Here is a 21,931-nt window from a genome sequence, read left to right on the forward strand (position 1 = left end):
CTCTGTCACTCAGGCTGGAGTGTAGTGGTGTGATCAAAGCTCACTGCAGCCTCCCAGCCTCCCAGGCTCAGGTGATCCTCCCACCTCCGCCTCCTGAGTAGCTGGGATTACAGGTGCGTGCCACCACATCCAGCTAATTTTTGTATTTTCTGTAGAGAGGAAGGTTTGCCATGTTGCCCAGGTTGGTCTTGAACTCCTGGGCTAAAGTGATCCTCCACCCACCTTCGCTGCCCAAAGTGCTGGGATAGTAGGCGTGAGCCACCGTACCTGGCCAGTAACTCTTATGTTTAATAATTCAAGGAACTTCCAGACTGTTTTCCAAAGTAGCTTCACTACTTTACATTCCCACCAACAGTCAATGAGGGTTTCAATTACTTTATACCCTTGCCAACACTTAATCTGACTTGATTCTAGTCATCCCAGTAGGTGTGAAGTGGTATCTTGAAGTTTTATTTCCATTTCCCTGATGACTAATTATGTTGACCATTTTAAAAATGTCTTTATTGGCCATTTGCATATATTCCTTATGCAGAAAAAGATATTTCTATTCAGATCCTTTGCCTAATTTTTAATTGAGTTGTTTGTCTTTTCATTGTTCCGTTGTAACTTTGGTTACCAGGTCTCTCTCTGTCACCCAGGCTGGAGTACAGTGGTGTGATCATAGCTCACTATAACCCTGAACTCCTGGGCTCAAAGGATCCTTCTGCCTCCACCTCTCCAGTAGCTAGGACCACACACACATGCCACACACCTAGCTAATTAAAAAAAAAATTAAGAAAAAAGGTATCTCCATACTACCCAGGCTGGTCTCAAACTCCTGACCTCAAGTGATCCTCCCACCTCATCCTCCCAAAGTACTGGCCAGGCGTAAGCCACTGTGTCCAGCCCATTTTCTTGATAATAATCTTCTGCTTAAAGTACAAAAGTTGGCCAGGCGTGGTGGGTCACGCCTGTAATCCCAGCACCTTGGGAGGCCAAGGTGGGTGGAGGATCACTTTAGCCCAGGAGTTCAAGACCAACCTGGGCAACATGGTGAAACCCCGACTCTACTAAAAATACAAAAATTAGCTGGGCATGCTGGGGGGCGCCTATAATCCCAGCTATTTGGGAGGCTGAGGCAGAAGAATCGCTTGAACCTGGGAGGCGGAGGTTGCAGTGAGCCGAGATGACGCCATTGCACTCCAGCCTGGGCGACAGAGCAAGACTACGTCTCAAAAAAAAAAAAAAAAAGTACACAAGTTTTGTCCAAGCACAGTAGCTCATGCCTACAATCCTAATACTTTCGGAGGCTAAAGAGGACAGATCTCTTGAGCCCAGGAGTTTGAGACCAGCCTGGGCAACATGGTGAAACTCCATCTCTACCAAAACAAACAAACAAACAAAAAACAATTAGCCAGGCATGATGATGTGCACCTATAGTCCCAGCTACTTGGGAGGTTGAGATGGGAGGATCAATTTAGCCTGGGAAGTAGAGGCTTCAGTGACCCCAGATGGCACCACAGCACTCCAGCCTGGGTGACAGAGTGAGACCCTGTCTCAAAAAAAAAAAGTTTTAAATTTTGATGAAGTCCAGTTTATCCCTTTTTTGTTGCTCATGATTTTGGTGTCATATCTAAGAATCTTTACATTTAGGTCTTTGATTCACTTTAAGTTTATCTTTCTATGTGGTGTGAAATTGTTACCAAAACACCAGGAGTTCAGTTTATGTCCTGTTGCTCACCACACAGAAAGATGAGCAGTACCTGCCACTGAGACGACAGGTATTGCCAAGGAAGAAGGTTTACTCAGGTGCTGCAGCTCAGTCACAAATCCATTTCCCTGACCAACTAAAATTAGAGGTTTATATAGTAAAGAAGAAATGTAACGATGTATAGGAAAATAGGAACTCAGGAGGCCAAGAAAGCACTCGTGACCAATGAGGGGTCTTGTACTTCATTGTCAGGATGGGATGATCTGGTTGAGTTTCAGTTCCTTGATACTTTTTTTGAGAGGCCTGGTGGTCCTTTCCTGAAGAAGGAACTCAAAATAAAACAAATGTAAGTTTTAAGCTTTAAGACCAGAAGGTCAATTTCTTTTTCTTTTTTCTGGTTTTTTTTGTTTGCTTGTTTGTTTTTGCTTTTGTTTGCTTGTTTGTTTGTTTTTTTGAGACGAGGTCTCCCTCTGTCGCCCAGGCTGGAATGCAGTGGCTTGATCTCAACTCACTGCAACCTCTGCCTCCCGGGTTCAAGCAATTTTCCTGCCTTAGCCTCCTGAGTAGCTGGGATTACAGGTGTGTGCCACCATACCCAGCTAATTTTTATATTTTTAGTAGACATGGGGTTTCGCCATGTTGGCCAGGCTGGTCTGGAACTCCTGACTTCAGGTGATCTGCCCTCCTCGGCCTCTGAAAATGCTGGTATTATAGGCATGAGCCGCCACACCCAGCAAGAAGGGTCAATTTCTGTTGATACAAAAAAAACTATGAGACTATTTGGTTCATTTCAAAATAAGGGTCTAACTTAATTCTTTTGCATGTGGTGATCCAGCTGTCCCAGCACCATTTGTTTTCTTTCCTCACTGAATGTTCTTGGTACCCTAGTTAAAAATTACTTGGTCATAGATATATAGGTTTATTTCTGGACTCTCATTTTTTTTTTTTTTTTTTGAGACAGAGTCTCACTCTGTCGTCCAGGCTCTAGTGCAGTGCCATGATCTCGGCTCATTGCAACTTTTGCCTCCCAGTTTCAAGTGATTGTCCGGCCTCAGCCTCCCAAGTAGCTGGGGCTACAGGCATGCATCACCACGCCTGGCTAATTTTTGTTTTGTTTTGTTTTGAGACGGAGTCTCGCTCTGTGGCCCAGGCTGAAGTCCAATGACTTAGTCTCAGCTTACTGCAACCTGCTTCCCGGATTCAAGCAATTCCGCCTCAACCTCCTGAGTAGTTGGGATTACAGGTGCCCGCCACCACACCCGGCTAATTTTTGTATTTTTAGTAGAGACGGGGTTTCATCATGTCGTCCAGACTGGTCTCAAACTCCTGACCTCAGATGATCCACCCGCCTTGGTCTCACAAAGTGCTGGGATTACAGGTGTGAGCCACTGCGCCCAGCCTGTAAGTTTTAATAATTGAAATTGATCACTTCTGGGATATACCTGATTTTTCATGAAGATATGAGAATGACAGTACAATTAAATGTAGTGATCAGAAAAAATAAAACAATTTCATGTTCATAGCCAGTGAGTTAAGACTATACAACAAACTAGGTACAATAAGTACTCTTGGAATTTGAAGTAATCTTAGAGGAGGATTTTGACTTAACACATAATTCAGATGTTGAAGACAGTTTTACCTGGATCTTAGGGGACAAGGAAGGCCCGCCTGATTTCTAGGTTATATACATTGCTCACGTTCTGTCTCGGAGTAATTCTCCAGATATTTTACACACAGATACTTGTATGTGTGTATCTTGTCGGTCATCTATATCAACTTTATCAGTTTTGTAACTGCTTCTTTTTTTTTTTTTTTTGAGACGGAGTCTCGCTCTGTCGCCCGGGCTGGAGTGCAGTGGCCGGATCTCAGCTCACTGCAAGCTCCGCCTCCCGGGTTCACGCCATTCTCCTGCCTCAGCCTCCCGAGCAGCTGGGACTACAGGCGCTGCCACCTCGCCCAGCTAGTTTTTTGTTTTTTTAGTAGAGACGGAGTTTCACCGGGTTAGCCAGGATGGTCTCGATCTCCTGACCTCGTGATCCGCCCGTCTCAGCCTCCCAAAGTTGTAACTGCTTCTTAAGTAAATCTTGCCGATATTTTTTCAACCCTTGGTCCCTTTTTGGTTTTTCACAGTGTTATTAAGAAAACACATACACACACAAACCAATAAGCCTGTTTTATCCTCCTTTGTCTAGGAATATGACAAATCTGAAGCTATACCTGAGGAAGTAGCTGGAGCTGGACAACAGTAACGAGGTGCAAGTCCCCATGGAAGATTCAAGCCTGTCCAACAGTGTTGATGTGGACAAAGGCTTTGCCATTGCCTTTGTTGTTCTTCTGTTTCTGTTCCTAATAGTGATGATTTTTCGGTGTGCCAAGTTGGTGAAGAATCCCTACAAGGCCAGCTCCACAACCACAGAACCATCTCTGAGCTGAAGTATAATCTGAAGTATAATAAAACCTGGTAGACTCCCTTTCACAAGAGATTTGAAATCTGTTATACACACTTTATATTATTTCACCTCCCTGTTTCTCAGCCTTCTCACTCTTGCATTCTACAATGAGATGAAACACAAGCCAGTCTGTATTGTTCCTGTTCAGGGAAATGGCTACTAAAGTAAGTTAGAGGTTGAATTTATTGGCTAGAATAAGTCCATGGATTTTAATTCTTCAATGCCTAAGGTTCTTAGGATGGGACAGTGGGCCATAATTTTATGATGTAATGTAACATAATGTCATCATGCTTGGTAAGGTCCACCTGAAACTAGAAGCTCACCTAGAGGTGGCAGACTTGAATGATCCCTTTAGTTATGCAAATGTAGGCTCAGCAGAAATCAAATGTCCTATAAGAAGAGTGTAACCAGATTGTTTTAGTGTGTGAAGTTTTGTAAAATCTGCTGTTCTTAAGTGGGCAGAACTCTGTGGTAGAAGGGGACTAATTTGCTGTGGGTGAATTCCTTAATCTCTCTCGTCCCAAATTTCCTCATCTATAAAATACTATGTAGAGGTTTGTAGGAGGGCCCCAGAAAAGATATATCTGTGTCCTAAGCCCTGGAATGTGACCTTATTTGGAAAAATGGTCTTTGCAAATATAATTAAGAATCTCAAGATAAATTCATCCTAAATTATCTAGGTAAGTCTTAAATCCAATGACAATTGTTCTTAAAAAAAAAAAAAAAAAGAGGAGAAGACACAGGGAGACAGAGAAAAAGACCATGTGAACACAGAGACAGAGATTGGAATCACACAGCCACAAGCCAAGGAACCCTTGCCTGGAACCACCAGAAACTAGAAGAGTGAAGAAAGGATTCTTTCTCCCCTAGAGATTCTGGTACCGGTATGGTCTTACCAACACCTTGATTTTGGACTTCGGCCTTCAGAACTGTGAGAAAATAAATTTCTGTTGTTTTAAGGCACCCGGTGTGGTAACTTGTTATGTCAGTCATAGGAAATTAATACATAATATATGATGATGCAGATGGTAGTCATGATTCTGATCATCATCCCAGCAATCTTTTTTTTTTTTTTTTTTTTTTTTGAGACGGAGTCTCGCTCTGTCGCCTGGGCTGGAGTGCAGTGGCCAGATCTCAGCTCACTGCAAGTTCCGCCTCCCGGGTTCACGCCATTCTCCGGCCTCAGCCTCCCGAGTAGCTGGGACTACAGGCGCCCGCCACCTCGCCCGGCTAGTTTTTTGTATTTCTTAGTAGAGACGGGGTTTCACCGTGTTAGCCAGGATGGTCTCGATCTCCTGACCTCGTGATCCACCCGTCTCGGCCTCCCAAAGTGCTGGGATTAGAGGCTTGAGCCACTGCGCCCGGCCTCATCCCAGCAATCTTTTCTTTCTTTTTGAGACAGAGTTTCATTCTGTCACCCAGGCTGGAGGGCAGTGGTGTGATTCCGGCTCACTGAAACCTTTGCCTCCCGGGTTCAAGCAATTCTCCTTCCTCAGCCTCCAGAGTAGCTGGAATTACAGGCATCCGCCACATGCCTGGCTAATTTTTGTATTTTTAGTAGAGACAGGGTTTCACCATGTTGACCAAACTGGTCTCGAACTCCTGACCTCAAGTGATCCACCCACCTCAGCCTCCCACAGTGCTGGGATTATAGGCATGAGCCACTGCGCCCAGCCCCAAGGGATCGCTTAAGAGCAGAGGGAAGAAAATCATAGCACCTACTCTCCAAAGTCTGAAGTTAGGGAACTTTGATAGAGTGGTGTATGAGCCAATTGGCAGGGAAGCTTTTAAGAGAAGTCACTAGAAAGAAAGGGAGTACCTAAATTGCTGAGCAAGACTCATTGTGGGTTTGGCTGAAGAGGATTGGTTTTAGTACAGCAGATGATGGAGAATCAAAGCCCTCATATCCAGCCACGATGGCCTAATATTCTAGTCAACAGTAACCTAGCATATGAGTATGAATTGAGAGCCATAACCTTGGAATCTAACTGGGAGGGCATCACTTGGGCTTATGCAGTGACTTGGACCAGCAAGCAGCCACTTCAGTGGAGACATGTATCCATGGGACCACGCTGGACTGGGTTTTAACAGCAATACCACATGGTATAGAGACACAACTCTAGTCATGCACTGTTAGCAGAGACCTGATAATTGGTCTCTGTTTCTGACTCCTGGATGTGGGACTGCTCCCTTCCTTAGCTTGAGTAAGCCTCCAAGGAAAATGCAGACAGAGGAATCAAAGTCTTCCATGGAAAATACTAGACTTTGCCTGCACCAGAACAAGATACTCAATTGTACTGGTTAGGCTGCCAGGGAAGTAAAGGGAGGATGTGGGGAGGGGGACAAGAGAGATATATGATTTGATTTGATGCAAAGAAACTCAGGGCAAGGTGCAGATCAGGTGAAAAGCAGATTAGGATTGATGTCAGTTATGTTGGTGTTGTGTGGAAAAGTAAAATAAAAATAAAGGTTGGGCGCAGTGGCTCATACCTGTAATCCCAGCACTTTGGGAGGCCGAGGTGGGTGGATCACCTGAGGTCAGGAGTTCGAGACCAGCCTGGCCCAACATGTTGAAACCCCGTATCTACTAAAAATACAAAAATTAGCTGGGCTTGGTGGCACGTGGCTGTAATCCCAGCTACTTGGGAGGCTGAGGCAGGAGAATCGCTTGAACTCGGGGGCAGAGGTTGCAGTGATCCGAGATCACGACACTGCACTCCGGCCTGGGCAAGAGAGCAAGACTCCATCTCAAATAAATAAATAAATAAATAAATAAAGGGTTGATGTCAGCACTTGAGGACTGCAGTGTGTTCCCTCCAGGAACTCAGAGATTAACCTCTGAGTTAACATCTTCTTAACATAAGTTGCACGATAAACACACGATTAATGAGACCATCAATATGCAGTCACAAGAGAATCACAGGTTTGACAATTATCTGACTTTCTCCAGTAATCTAAGAAAAGATGCATCAGTTGGAAGAAGTGGATTATCTGTGGAAGCAGAAAAAGATAAGCAACCTAAAGTAAATCCACGAGAAGCCAGTATGAATGCTGTTCGAGAGAGGGGAGACTGGATGTGGTGGCCCACGCCTATAATCTCAGGAGTTTGGGAGGCTGAGGTGGGAGGATCACTTGAGCCCAGGAGTTTGAGACCAGCCTGGGCAACATAGTAAGATCTCGTCTCTACTAAAAAATAAAAAAGTAGCTGGGCATGGTGACACGTGCCTGTAATCCTAGCTGCTTGGGAGACTGAGGTGGGAGGATTGCTAAGGCCCAGAAGATGGAGGTTGCAGTGAGCTATGCTCGTGCAACTGCACTCCAGCCTGGGTGGCCAGATAGTCCTTGGTATGGAGATTCAGGGAGTTGCAGCCCATGGACCTTCGGTTTGTTTGGTCTTATTGATCACATGATCTCTGCTAACCTGATGTTCTTAATCACTCCTTCCACCCACCTCAAACTGACAATTTATAGGTCCAATTGGTCTACAGAGAAGTTATATTGGGCCAGGACTCTCCCACCACTAATGTGGGTGTGTCTGGTAGGTGTTGGGGTTCTACATTTGTGTTTTGAATCAACATTTAAAAAATTATTATTATAAAGGTAATACATGCATATTGTAAAACAATTTTTTCAAACATTACCTAAGGATAAAAAGGCAAAAAGTAGGTCCGGGCATGGTGGCTCATGCCTGTAATCCCAGCACTTTGGGAGGCCGAAGCAGGTGGATCACAAGGTCAGGAGATCAAGACCATCCTGGCTAACACGATGAAACCCCGTCTCTACTAAAACTACAAAAATTAGCCAGGCATGGTGGCAGGCACCTATAGTCCCAGCTACTCGGGAGGCTGAGGCAGGAGAATCGCTTGAACCTGGAAGGCGGAGGTTGCAGTGAGCCAAGATCATGCCATGGCACTCCAGCCTGGGCGACAGAGTAAGACTCTGTCTCAAAATAAATAAATACATACATAAAAAGGCCACGCCTGTAATCCCAGCACTTTGGGACGCCGAGGCGGGTGGATCCCGAGGTCAGGAGATCGAGATCATCCTGGCTAACACAGTGAAACCTCATCTCTACTAAAAATACAAAAAATTAGCCAGGCGTGGTGGCAGACGCCTGTAGTCCCAGCTACTGGGGGGCAGGCGGATAAGGCAGGAGAATGGCGTGAACCCGGAGGTGGAGCTTGCAGAGAGCCGAGATCACCCCACTGCACTCCAGCCGGGGTGACAGAACGAGACTCTGTCCAAAAAAAAAAAAAAAAAAAGGCGGCAAAAACTTATTAGATTACTGCCTTGTTTCCCATTCCTTCTTTCCAAAGGTAATTGCTATAAAGTCCATTTGTGCATATATATATACACATATATACATACTTTCCAAATATTTTCCTTTCCTTTTTATTTTTAATCTAACCTTTTTGAATAGGCTATCCATTTTCAAGTTTCAAATTTCTTTTTTCTTTTCTTTTTTTTTTTTGAGATGGAGTCTCGCTCTGCCGCCCAAGCTGGAGTATAATGGCGTGACCTCGGCTCACTGCAACCACTACCTCCCGGGGTTCAAGTGATTCTCCTGCCTCAGCCTCCCTAGTAGCTGGGATTACAGGCACCCGCCACCATGCCCAGCTCATTTTTTGTATTTTTAGTAGAAATGGGGTTTTACCATGTTGGCCACGCTGGTCTGGAACTCCTGTCCTCAGGTGATCCACCTGCCTAGGCCTCCCAAAGTGCTGGGTCAAATTTCAAAAGGTACAAAATGGTGTACTGTGAAAATTCTTACTCCTCTTTAACCTTCTGTTCTCTCTTCACAAACAACCAATGTTAACAATTTCTGTCTTTTTTTTTTTTTTTTTTTTTGAGACAGGGTCTCACTCTCTCACCCAGGCTGGAGCGTAGTGGTATGATCTCAGTTCACTGCAACCTCAGCCTCCAAAGTTCAAGCAATTTTCCTGCCTCAGCCTCCCGAGTAGCTGGGACTACAAGCGCCCACCACCATGCCCAGCTAATTTTTGTATTTTTAGTAGAGACAGGGTTTCACCATATTGGCCAGGTTGGTCTCGAACTCCTGACCTCAAATAATCCACCCATCTCAGCCTCCCAAAGTTCTGGGACTACAGGTGTGAACCACTGCACCTGGCCCAACATTAAAAATTTCTTGCGTATCCTTCCAGTGGTATTTTATGTACATGTGAGAAAAAAACATATATTATTACCATTAGTTACACAAATGATGCCGCACTATATACCATGTTCTGCACCAGTTTTTATTTAATATTGTATCTTGAACATTATTCCACATCAATACACGCACAGCCTCCTTAGCTTTTTTTTTTTTTTTTTTGAGACAGAGTCTCGCTCTGTCACCCAGGCTGAAGTGCAGTGGCACGATCTCGGCTCACTGCAAGCTCTGCCTCCCAGGTTCATGCCATTCTCCTGCCCCAGCCTCCCGAGTAGCTGGTACTATAGGCGCCCACCACCATGCCCGGCTAATTTTTCGTATTTTTAATAGAGACCAGGTTTCACTGTGTTAGCCAGGATGGTCTCAATCCCCTGACCTCGTGATCCACCCTCCTTGGCCTCCTGAAGTGTTGGGATTACAGGCGTGAGCCCAGCCTAGCTTTTTTTTTTTTTTTTAACACAGTTAAAGAGCATTATATTGTTTGAGTGTGCCATAATTTAACCAACGCCTGCCAATAGAAATTTACATTATTTTCAAATCTTTTGCTATTTCAAACAATTATGCTGCAGAAAATAATTTAGCACTTGAGTCATTTCAAAAGTATGCAAATTCAAAAGTATATAGCAGCCAGGCACAGTGGCTCTACTGCACTCCACTCGCACCACTGCACTCCAGCCTGCGCAACACAGTGAGACTCCATCTCAAAACAAACAAACAAACGAACAAAAATATGTCACTTAAAGTCCTGGAAGTTGAATTGTTGATTTAAAGAATATTGCAGGGCTGGCTGGGTGCCGTAGCTCATGCCTGTAATCCTAGCACTTTGGGAGGCTGAGGCAGGTGGATCACCTGAGGTGAGGAGTTTAAGACCAGCCTGACCAACATGGTGAAAACCCGTTTCTACTAAAATTAAAAAAAAAAAAATTGCCTGCCGTGGCCACATCAGGTGGCTGGTGACTGGGGAGGCTGAGGCAGGAGAAATGCTTGAACCCGGGAAGCAAAGGTTACAGTGAGCAGCGATCCCGCCACTGCATTCCAGCCTGGGAGACAGAGCGAGACTGTATCTCAAAAAAAGAAAAAAAAGAGAAAGAAAGAAAAAGAAAAGAAATAAGAGCTAAACAAAGCCAATAGAATAGGAAAAGAGGCCGGGTGCAGTGGCTCACAGCTATAATCCCAGCACTTTGGGAGTCCAGGGCAGGTTGATCACCTGAGGTCAGGAATTCGAGACCAGCCTGGCCAACATGATGAAACCCCATCTCTACTAAAAATATAAAAATTAGCTGGGCGTGGTGGTGGGCACCTATAGTCCCAGCTACTCGAGAGGCTGTGGCAGGAGAATTGCTTGAACCTGGGAGGCTGAGGTTGCAGTGGGCCGAGATCGCACCACTGCACTCCAGTCTGGGGTGGCAGAGTAAGACTTCATCTCAAAAAAAAAAAAAAAAAAAAAAAAGAATAGGAAAAGAAAGAAGAGGAAACAAGTTACACTGAATAATGGTTCAAGACCACCAAGTATATGGCCAAACTGCCTGGGTCTGTCACTTTTTAGCTGTGTGGCTTTGGGAAATTTCTGTGCCTCCGTTTTCTCATCCATAAAAAAGGGACAATAACATTAGTTCTTACCTCATAGGATAATTGTGAAGGTTTTTTTTTTTTGAGACGGAGTCTCGCTCTGTCACCCAGGCTGGAGTGCAGTGGCCGGATCTCAGCTCACTGCAAGCTCCGCCTCCCGGGTTCACACCATTCTCCTGCCTCAGCCTCCAGAGTAGCTGGGACTACAGGCGCCCGCCACCTCGCCCGGCTAGTTTTTTGTATTTTTTAGTAGAGACGGGGTTTCACTGTGTTAGCCAGGATGGTCTTGATCTCCTGACCTCGTGATCCGCCCGTCTCGGCCTCCCAAAGTGCTGGGATTACAGGCTTGAGCCACCGCGCCCGGCCTAATTGTGAAGTTTAAATGAATTAATAACTGGCAAGTGCTTAGAACAGTTCCTGCTATGTAGCAAGTATTCAATAAATAGAGTGTGTGTGTGTGTGTGTGTGTGTGTGTGTGTGTGTTTAGGGAGTAGTATGTCTAAAATTTCTAGCTCAGGTTAGAAGGTGATACCATGATGAAATGAGTTTATAACATGATGAATTTCAATTATCTGGAGGAACCCTTCACTTCTCCACACCTCAATTTCTGCTGTCTTAATTGGAAATAGGCACTTAGGGTAGTCCCAGGAAACTGGTGAGCAGGTGAAGTGAGCACAGGTGTAAATGTGATCAACAGGAGAGAATTTCAAGGACTTGGGAGTTCTAGCTGCTTGGGCTCTGTTTCCAGCCTCACACACAAGGTTCTGGTTTGTACTTTTTAAATGAAAAATTTGTGTGTGTGTGTGTGTTTGAGACGGACTCTCAAAACGGAGTCTTGCTCGGTCACTCAGGCTGGAGTGCAGTGGCGCGATCTCCTTTCACTGAAGCCTCTGCCAGCAGGGCTCAGCGATCCTCCCGCCTCAGCTCCGGAGTTGCTGGGACCACAGGCGCGAACTACCACGCCTGACTTTTTTTATCTCGTATTTTTAGTTGAGATGGCGTTTCACCGTATTGCCCAGGCCGGTTTGGAACTCCTGGGCTCTAGCAATCCTCCCGCCTCGGCCTCTCAAAATGTTGGGATTACAGGCGTGAGCTACAGCGCCCGGCCTGGGGAATCTTTTCTACAGAAATAAAAGTACTACTTCAAAAGGATGTTTATTTTTATTGTTGCGCTATTTGTCGGGGCTGAGAACGGAAAACAATCTAAATAAATATGGTTTAACCTTATTATTCAGGTGTCAAAAATACAAGTTATTGTTGTTGTTTTTTTTTTTTTTTTTTTTTTTTTTTGAGACGGAGTCTCGCTCTGTCGCCCGGGCTGGAGTGCAGTGGCGGATCTCAGCTCACTGCAAGCTCCGCCTCCCGGGTTTACGCCATTCTCCTGCCTCAGCCTCCCAAGTAACTGGGACTACAGGCGCCCGCCATCTCGCCCGGCTAGTTTTTTGTATTTTTTAGTAGAGACGGGGTTTCACCGTGTTAGCCAGGATGGTCTCGATCTTCTGACCTCGTGATCCACCCGTCTCGGCCTCCCAAAGTGCTGGGATTACAGGCTTGAGCCACCGCGCCCGGCCGTTGTTGTTGTTTTTTGTTTGTTTGTTTTTGAGATGGAGTCTCGTTCTATGGCCCAGGCTGGAGTGCAGTGGCGCGATCTCCGCTCACCGAAAGCTCTGCCTCCCGGGTTCACGCCATTCTCCTGCCTCAGCCTCCCGAGTACCTGGGACTACAGGCGCCCACCACCCGGCTAATTTTGTGTGTGTGTGTATTTTTAGTAGAGACGGGGTTTCAACGTGTTAGCCAGGATGGTCTTGATCTCCTGACCTCGTGATCCGCCGCCTCGGCCTCCCAAAGTGCTGGGATGACAGGTGTGAGCCACCGCGCCCGGCCAAAAATACAAATTTTACCTTTTTTATTGGCTTCAGGTAATGTCCACATGTTAAATGAAAACAAAAATCTATATACAGGAACGTGTGCACACAAGACTAGAAAATTAAGCTGTATTGGCCGGGTGCGGTGGCTCAAGCCTGTAATCCCAGCACTTTGGAAGGCCGAGGCGGGTGGATCACGAGGTCAGGAGATCGAGACTATCCTGGCTAACATGGTGAAACCCCGTCTCTACTAAAAATACAAAAAACTAGCCGGGCGTGGTGGCGGGCGCCTGTAGTCTCAGCTACTTGGGAGGCTGAGGCGGGAGAATGGCGTGAACCCGGGAGGCTGAGCTTGCAGTGAGCCGAGATCACGCCACTGCACTCCAGCCTGGGAGCACAGCGAGACTCCGTCTCAAAAAAAAAAAAAAAAAAAAGAAAAAGAAAGAAAAAGAAAATTAATCTGTATTACCTGAAAGGAGCGGGGTGGTAAGTGATGGGGCAAGAGAGAATTTTATCACGTTTTTCTTATTACATTTTGATAGCCTTTACAATTTGTATCACTTATGTAACAAAACAAACTCAAGTAAAACTGAGAGAATAAAGCTCTGAACCTATGAGTGCTTCCCTCAGTCTTTACACTATGAATGTAGTAATGTGGCCACTAGTCGAGGGTGGTAGGACAGGCGGAGACTCGGTAATATACTCCTGGCCACGCCCACTCTGCCCTGCCAGTCGCTTCTCACGTGTGTCCCTGGAAGGCTCTGCCTTAACGCATGCGTAGTTACCTTAGTTTTCGTCGCCTCTGAGGGGCGCCCCGCGACTTTGGATTTGACCCCGTCAGGCTACCGTCGCGGTGACCGGAACGGCACTAAAGGTTTGCTTCCGGGCGTTTCTTTTGCTTCCCCTTCCCTCCTTCATGCTTTCTCCCCTCCCCCTCCTCCCTTATCCCTTCGCTTTCGCTCTTTTCCGTCGAGGCTGACCCATGAGTTGTGAGTCTGGGGTCTGGTTGGTGAAAAAGAGCCCTTAAAGCTGGAAGACGGGAGGTGTGGGGAATACTGTTAATTGAGTTATTTGGTGACCGAAGGCTTATCTGGGATGTTTTGTTTGTGGGAGGGGGTCGGGCGAGGGTGGGAAGGAAGTCTTCCCCAGAGGCGAACGGGGGCGGGGCTGAACTGGGTTTGCGAATGGGTAGGACGCACCCCTAGAATAGGTAGCACGGGGGTGGGCTGGTGTGTGGGCAAAGGAAAATGGAGGCGTTGAAAATCAGGTTTGCTTTAATCGTTTGATTGAAAAAGCAGTTCACACGAATGTGTGAAGTATTTTGGTTGTGGATGTTAGGTAGCCACGTTTTATTCCCAGCTTGCTTTACTTCTCTGTACTTTGGGGGAAACCTTTTTGCTGCGAGCTTTGAATATCATAGACTTTTTAAAAAGTAAATTTCCACATGGAAGCAAAGTAATGTAAGGGGAAGAAGTGATGAAAGAGAAAACACTGAATTAGTGAGTTACAAACCAACTCCATCCCCAGGTAGAGGTTTTGTTCAAATTAGGCATAGCATACAAAGATTTATCACATAATCTTTAAGTTAAGGAACACGTATAAACCACAAAAATATCTTCTCCTGGATTGGTTCTCTTCGGTATCCCAAAGCATTATTTTTAAAGTTTGGTTTGTTTTGAGACAGGGTCTCGCTTTGTCACCCAAGCTGGAATGCATAGGGCAAACATAGCTCACTACAGCAGCCTCTCCTGGGCTCAAGCGATCCTCCCACCTCAGCCTCCTGAGTAGCTGGGACTAAAGGCATGCACCACCACACCTGGCTAATTTTTGTATTTTTTTTGTAAAGACGAGTCTTGCCATGTTGCCCAGGCTGGTCTTGAACTCCTGCCCTCAAGCGACCTTCCTGTCTCGGCCTCTAAAAGTGCTGAGATTACAGATGTAAGCCACTGTGCTAGCCCAAAACATTATTTTCAGTAGCTCCCTACTGCTTAATGAATGTTCTCCATGCCCTCTCAAACTTTCAAAGCTTTTTCAGGCCTGTTAGTGTGTAGTAGAAGATAAGAACTCTTAAAAATCTCAGCATCAGATTCTGGAGAATGGGGAAGAAGAACATGGACTATTTGAATGGAATAACAGGCAGCAGAACAGGAATTAGTTTTATTAGGGAACTGAAATTCTCTATTGATTATAGTTATAAGGACTCCAGTTTAATTTGTTTTCTGTTCCATGCAGAGGACAAAAGCATGTCTTCCCTTCCTGGGTGCATTGGTTTGGATGCAGCAACAGCTACGGTGGAGTCTGAAGAGATAGCAGAGCTGCAACAGGCAGTGGTTGAGGAACTGGGTATCTCTATGGAGGAACTTCGGCATTTCATCGATGAGGAACTGGAGAAGATGGATTGTGTACAGCAGCGCAAGAAGCAGCTAGCAGAGTTAGAGACATGGGTAATACAGAAAGAATCTGAGGTGGCTCACGTTGACCAGCTATTTGATGATGCATCCAGGTGAGAACTCCATGGAAAATAGAAGGAAATCTCTCCATTGGGAGATATTTTTAGAGAATAATTGTTCATGACCTTGTACCAAGCATTTTATTTTATTTTTTGAGACGGAGTCTCGCTCTGTCACCCAGGCTGGAGTGCAGTGGAGTGGTCCCGGCTCACTACAACCTCAACCTCTCAGGTTCAAGTGATTCTCCCGCCTCACCCTCCCAAGTAGCTGGGATTACAGGCATCCGCTACCATGCCCAGCTAATTTTTTATATGTTTAGTAGAGACAGGGTTTCACCATGTTGGCCGGGCTGTGTACCAAGAATTTTATACTTTATGAAGTACACATATTTAGAACCTTACTCTTCCTCGAAGTTTATGGTAAAAAATCTGACCTTACAGTCAGCCATAAATATAATTTTCATCTGTCAGCAGCTAACATATGATCAGCAGTAAGGGAGTCCAAGTCTTAAGTCCTTTCCCCTTCTTCCTCCTGTGCTCTGTCTTAGAACAATTGCTTCATTTCCCTAGTAAGATCATCCAGGGAGTGAGGATTGTACAGAATTTCTGTCTTACGTAACTCCGAACCATTAATCAGTTCCTATACCCCCCAAAAGATTTGTTTCTAGTGCTCTAGTTGTCACTTAGAATACATTTTTAAAAATTTATTATTATACTTTAAGTTCTAGGGTACATGTGCACAACCTGCAGGTTTGTTACATATGTATACATGTGCCATGTTGGTGTGCTGCACCCATTAACTCATCATTGACATTAGGTATATCTCCTAATGCTATCCCTTCCCCCTCCCCCAACCCCACAACAGGCTCTGGTATGTGATGTTCCCCATCCTGTGTCCAAGTGTTCTCATTGTTCAATTCCCACCTATGAGTGAGAATATGCGGTGTTTGGTTTTCTGTCCTTGCGATAGTTTGCTCAGAATGATGGTTTCCAGCTTCATCCATGTCCCTACAAAGGACATGAACTTATCCTTTTTTATGGCTACATAGTATTCCATGGTGTATATGTGCCACCTTTTCTTAATCCAGTCTATCATTGATGGACCTTTGGTTTGGTTCCAACTCTTTGCTATTGTGAATAGTGCCGCAATAAACATACGTGTACATTTGTCTTTATAGCAGCATGATTTATAATCCTTTGGGTATATACCCAGTAATGGGATAACTGGGTCAAATGGTATTTCTAGTTCTAGATCCTTGAAGAATTGCCACACTGTCTTCCACAATGGTTGAACTAATTTGCAGTCCCACCAACAGTGTAAAACTGTTCCTGTTTCTCTACATCCTCTCCAGCACCTGTTGTTTCCTGACTTTTTAATGATTGCCATTCTAACTGGTGTGAGATGGTATCTCATTGTGGTTTTGATTTGCATTTCTCTGATGGCCAGTGATGATGAGCATTTTTTCATGTGCCTTTTTTGTTTGTTTGTTGTTGTTGTTTTTTTTTCAGACAGAGACTTGCTCTGTCTCGCCCAGGCTGGAGTGCTGTGGCGTGATCTTGGCTCACTGCAGCCTCCACCTCCTGAGTTCAAGCAGCTCTCCTGTCTCAGCCTCCCGAGTAGCTGAGACTACAGGTGTGCACCACCACACCCGACTAATTTTTGTATTTTTAGTAGAGATGGGGTTTCACCATGTCAGCCGGGCTGGGGAGGTCAAATTCCTGACCTCAAGTGATCCACCTGCCTCAGCCTCCCAAATTGCTGGGATTACAGGCGCGAGCCACCACACCCGGCCAGGATAGATTTTCAGATAACAGCAAGGTAAATAATGAGGTAAGTTTGAAAGTACTGTACTTTGGGCTTACTTTGGATTTTTGAGGAACTAGTCTTGAAACTAAACCACTATTTAAAACATTTTTCTATAGAAAAACCATTTTAAATTCTAAACAGAGACACTTTGGAATGTGGCCCATTTAAATTGAGGACCGTATATACTTAAATATATATAAATTGTAATGGATTCTATATCTCTAATTCCTCTTCTGGCTTTGACTTTTCTGCGTGTGTTCCAATATTAGGGCAGTGACTAATTGTGAGTCTTTGGTGAAGGACTTCTACTCCAAGCTGGGACTACAATACCGGGACAGTAGCTCCGAGGACGAATCTTCCCGGCCTACAGAAATAATTGAGATTCCTGATGAAGATGATGATGTCCTCAGTATTGATTCAGGTAAGGGATGAGCTTTGGATAGGAAAGTCTCAGGATTGAAATTAAAACACCGGGCCGGGCACGGTGGCTCAAGCCTGTAATCCCAGCACTTTGGGAGGCCAAGACGGGCAGATCATGAGGTCAGGAGATCGAGACCATCCTGGCTAACACGGTGAAACCCCGTCTCTAATAAAAAATACAAAAAATTAGCTGGGCGCGGTGGCGGGCGCCTGTAGTCCCAGCTACTCAAGAGGCTGAGGCAGGAGAATGGCGTAAACCTGGGAGGCGGAGCTTGCAGTGAGCTGAGATCCGGCCACTGCACTCCAGCCTGGGCGACAGAGCGAGACTCCGTCTCAAAAAAAAGAAAAAAAGAAAAAAAAAAAGAAATTAAAACACTGGAAGATGAGCAAATGGAAGATAATAGAAGAGAGGAGAAACCATTGTCACTAACTCCATATTTCAAACTGCCTGAGCTGGCTATTAAAGAAAAAAATGCAGCATTGTTAGTATCATGGATGTTCCCTATGTGCTACAGCCTGATTGCATTACTTTGCTTTCCTCATTCTGTGTAACCGCTATTTTGGGGTATTCCATCAAAGAGTGGAATTACCAGGACTTACGGTTGGTTTTTGTGTATTGATCTTGTAGCCCACAACCTCATTAAACTCACATAGTTATAGAAGCTTTTTGTTGATTCCTTAGGATTTTCTTTTTTCTTTTTCTTTTGTTTTCTTTTCTGTTTCTTTTTTTTTTTTTTTTTTTTTTTTTTTTTTTTTTTTTTTTTTTTTTTCTTTTTTTTTCTTTTTTTTTTTTTTGAGACAGAGTCTCACTCTGTCACCCAGGCTGGAGTGCATGCAGTGGTGCAATCTCAGCTCACTGCAACCTCCGTCTCCCGGATTCAATATGTTCTCTGCCTTGACCTCCTAACTAGCTGGGATTACAGGTGCCCCCCGCCCCGCCCCACCACCACACCCAGCTAATTTTTGTGTTTTTAGTAGAGTCAGGGTTTCATCATCTTGGCCAGGCTAGTCTTGAACTCCTGACCTTGTGATCCACCCACCTTGGCCTCCCAAAGTGCTAGGATTACAGGCATGAGCCACTGCACCCAGCCAATTCCTTAGGATTTTCTAAAACTAATTCATGCAAATAAAGTCTGTTTTACTTCTTCTTTTCTACCCTGGATATCTTTTCTTTTTCTTTTCTTATTGTACTCACTAAAACCTTCAGTACAGTGTCGAATACGTTTTAAGAGCAGGCCTGGCACAGTGGCTCATACCTGTAATCCCAGCACTTTGGGAGGTTGAGGTGGGAGGATCCCCTGATCCCAGGAATGGCCAACATAGCAAGACCTCATCTCTACTAGAAATAAAAAAAGTAGCCAGGCATGGTGGTGCACCCCAGTAATCCCAGCTACTTGGGAGGCTGAGGTGGAAGGATCTAAGTACAGGAAGTTGAGGCTGCAGTGGGCTGTGATTGTGGCACTGTACTCTAGCCTGGGTGACTAAGGGAAACTCTTGTCTTCCAAAAAAAAAAAAGGTTTTAAGAACAGACATCCTGGCCAGGTGCGGTGGCTCATGCCTGTAATCCCGGCACTTTGGGAGGCTGAGACAGGCGGATCACGAGGTCAGGAGATTGAGACCATTCTGGCTAACACAGTGAAATCCCGTCCCTACTAAAAATACAAAAAATTAGCCAGGCATGGTGGCAGGCACCTGTAGTCCCAGCTACTCAGGAGGCTGAGGCAGGAGAATGGTGTAACCTGGGAGGCAGAGCTTGCGGTGAGCTGAGATTGTGCCATTGCACTCCCGCCTGGGCGACAGCGAGACTGTGTCTCAAAAAAAAAAAAGAAAAGGCCGGGTGCAGTGGCTCACACCTGTAATCCCAGCACTTTGGGAGGCTGAGGCCGGCGGATCACAGGGTCAGGAGTTTGAGACCATCTGGCTAACATGGTGAAACCCCATCTCTAGTAAAAATACCAAAAAAAAAAAAAATTAGCCAGGCATGGTGGTGGGCACCTGTAGTCCCAGCTACTTGGGAGGCTGAGGCAGGAGAATGGTGTGAACCCAGGAGGCAGAGCTTGCAGTGAGCAGAAAATCACACCACTGCACTCCAGCCTGGGCAACAGAGCGAGACTCCGTCTCAAAAAAAAAAAGGACATCCTTTTCTTCTTCCTGATGTTAATATGAAAGCATTTGGTTGTTAACCATTAATTATGTCAGCAGTAGGTTTTCTATAGATGCCATTGATTAAATTAAAGGAATCCCCTTCTAATCCTAGTTTGAGAGATTTTATCGTAGCCGAATTGGATTTTGGATTTTGTCAGCTTTTTCTATATCATTCTCCTATGTTTCTTTTGTCTTTTATCATATTAAGAATGTATTACAGTAGTTGTTTTTTTGGATGTTAAACCAACCTTGCATTCCTGGAGGAAACCAGCCTTGGTCTTGGGGTATAATTCTTTTTACATGTTGCTGGATTGGATTTGCTGATTTAAAGAAAAAAAAAAAAAAGATCTTGGCCGGATGCTGTGACTCATGCCTGTAATCCCAGAATCTTGGAAGGCTGAGTTGGGCAGATTGCTTGAGCCCAGGAGTTCAAGACCAGCCTGGGCAACATGGTGAAACCCCTTCTCTAATTTTAAAAAAAAAAAGAAAAAATTTTTTTACATCTATTTCATGAGGGCTGTTGGTTTATAGTTCTGTTGTAGTGTCCTTGTTTGGCTTTGGTAGCAGGGTAATCTAGGCCTTATAAATGAGTTGAGAAGTGTTCCCTCCTCTGAGTTTGTATGGAATGATATTTCTTTCTTTTTTTTTTTTTTTTTTTTNGGGCTGTTGGTTTATAGTTCTGTTGTAGTGTCCTTGTTTGGCTTTGGTAGCAGGGTAATCTAGGCCTTATAAATGAGTTGAGAAGTGTTCCCTCCTCTGAGTTTGTATGGAATGATATTTCTTTCTTTTTTTTTTTTTTTTTTTAGACGGAGTCTCGCTCTGTCGCCCAGGCTGGAGTGCAGTGGCCGGATCTCAACTCACTGCAAGCTCCGCCTCCCGGGTTTACGCCATTCTCCTGCCTCAGCCTCCCGAGTAGCTGGGACTACAGGCGCCCGCCACCTCGCCCGGCTAGTTTTTTGTATTTTTTTTAGTAGAGACGGGGTTTCACCGTGTTAGCCAGGATGGTCTCGATCTCCTGACCTCGTGATCCGCCCGTCTCGGCCTCCCAAAGTGCTGGGATTACAGGCTTGAGCCACCACACCCGGCCTGAGTTTGATAAATTCAGTACTGAGGCCATTTTGGTAGCAGGGTAATCTAGGCCTTATAAATGAGTTGAGAAGTGTTCCCTCCTCTGAGTTTGTATGGAATGATATTTCTTTCTAAAGAGTTTGATAAATTCAGTACTGAGGCCATTTTGGCCTGGACTTTTCTTTGTGGATTTTTAAAATCTTTTATTTTGGAATAATTTTAGATTTATAGAAAAATTGAAAATAATGGAGTTCCTATATATCCCTCATCTAGTATATATGTCAAAAGCAAACATTGGTATATTACTTTTATATAAACTCCAGGCTTTATTCAGCTTCTGGACTTTTTCTGTTCTATGATCTAATCCAGGATATCACACTAAATGTGTTCCAGTGTGATGTTTATTTTCTTCCTTTTATTTACAGGGTTTGATTTGTTCCTCTTTTTCTAGCCTCTCAAAGTGGAAGCTCGCATTATTGGTTTTAGACCTTTCTTCCTTTCTAATATAAGCTCTAAAGCTATTTATTTTCCCATAAGCATTGCTTTGCTGCGTCTCATAAATTTTTTTCTGTGGAGTGTCACTCTCAGGATATCATACATTTTTTTATGTTGTGTTTTCAGCTTCTTTCACCTTGACATTTTTAATTCTCCTTGTGGTTGTTTGATTCTAAATATTTGGGGTTTTTTTAAATTTCTTTCTGTTGTTAATTTTTAATTAATGTTATTGTGTTCAGAGAATAAACTTTGTATAATTTTAGTCTTTTTGAATGAATGAATGAATTGATTGATTGACAAGTTCTCACTCTGTTGCCCAGACTGGAGTGTGATGGCATGGTCATAGCTCACTGCAGCCTCAACCTCATGGGCTCAAGTGATCCTCCCACGTCCTGAGTAGCTGGAAGTACAAGTGCATGCCACCACGCCCAGCTAACTTTTTTTTTTGTAGTAGAAATAAGGTCTCACTATGTTGCCCAGGCTGGTCTCGAACTCCTGAGCTCAGGCAGTCCTCCTGCCTTGGCCTCCCAAGGCGCTGGGATTATAGACCTGAGCCACCATGCCTGGCCTGTTTTGTTATTTTTGTTGTTGTTGTTGTTGTGTTGTTTTGAGACAGAGTCTCACTCTATTGCCCGGGCTGGAGTACAGTGGCATGATCTTACTGCAACTTGTGCTCACTGCAACCTTTGCCTCCCGGGTTCAAGCAGTTCTCCTGCCTCAACTTCCCGAGTAGCTGGGACCACAGGCACAGGCCACCATGCCTGGCTAATTTTTGTATTTTTAGTAGGGGCAGAGTTTCTTTA

The 21,931-nt window shown here is 44.8% G+C and overlaps 1 protein-coding gene and 1 long non-coding RNA gene across 8 annotated transcripts in view; both read left to right on the forward strand.

Moving 5' to 3' along the window:
• Positions 1-4,161, forward strand: part of LOC112620390 — a 29,757-nt gene extending 25,596 nt beyond the window's left edge. Inside the window, exon 2 of the long non-coding RNA XR_003118523.1 lies at positions 3,883-4,161. This is a non-coding gene — a long non-coding RNA (uncharacterized LOC112620390). The remainder of the gene's footprint in view (positions 1-3,882) is intronic.
• Positions 4,162-13,518: 9,357 nt separating this feature from the next.
• The window catches only part of SETDB1 (SET domain bifurcated 1), a 40,897-nt gene continuing 32,484 nt past the window's right edge, over positions 13,519-21,931 (forward strand). For 3 of the 7 annotated variants that reach the window (XM_025378616.1, XM_025378624.1, XM_025378632.1), the window contains exons 1-2: positions 14,635-15,247; positions 17,270-17,421. In XM_025378616.1, coding sequence (XP_025234401.1) covers positions 14,841-15,247; positions 17,270-17,421 — 559 coding nt within the window. In that variant the 5' untranslated portion in view covers positions 14,635-14,840. Of the gene's footprint in view, positions 13,788-14,634; positions 15,248-17,269; positions 17,422-21,931 lie in introns of those variants that run through there. The other 4 variants (XM_025378648.1, XM_025378658.1, XM_025378640.1 and 1 more) reach the window with 3 other exon arrangements.

This window comes from Theropithecus gelada, chromosome 1 (assembly GCF_003255815.1).
Source record: "Theropithecus gelada isolate Dixy chromosome 1, Tgel_1.0, whole genome shotgun sequence".
NCBI lineage: Eukaryota > Metazoa > Chordata > Mammalia > Primates > Cercopithecidae > Theropithecus > Theropithecus gelada.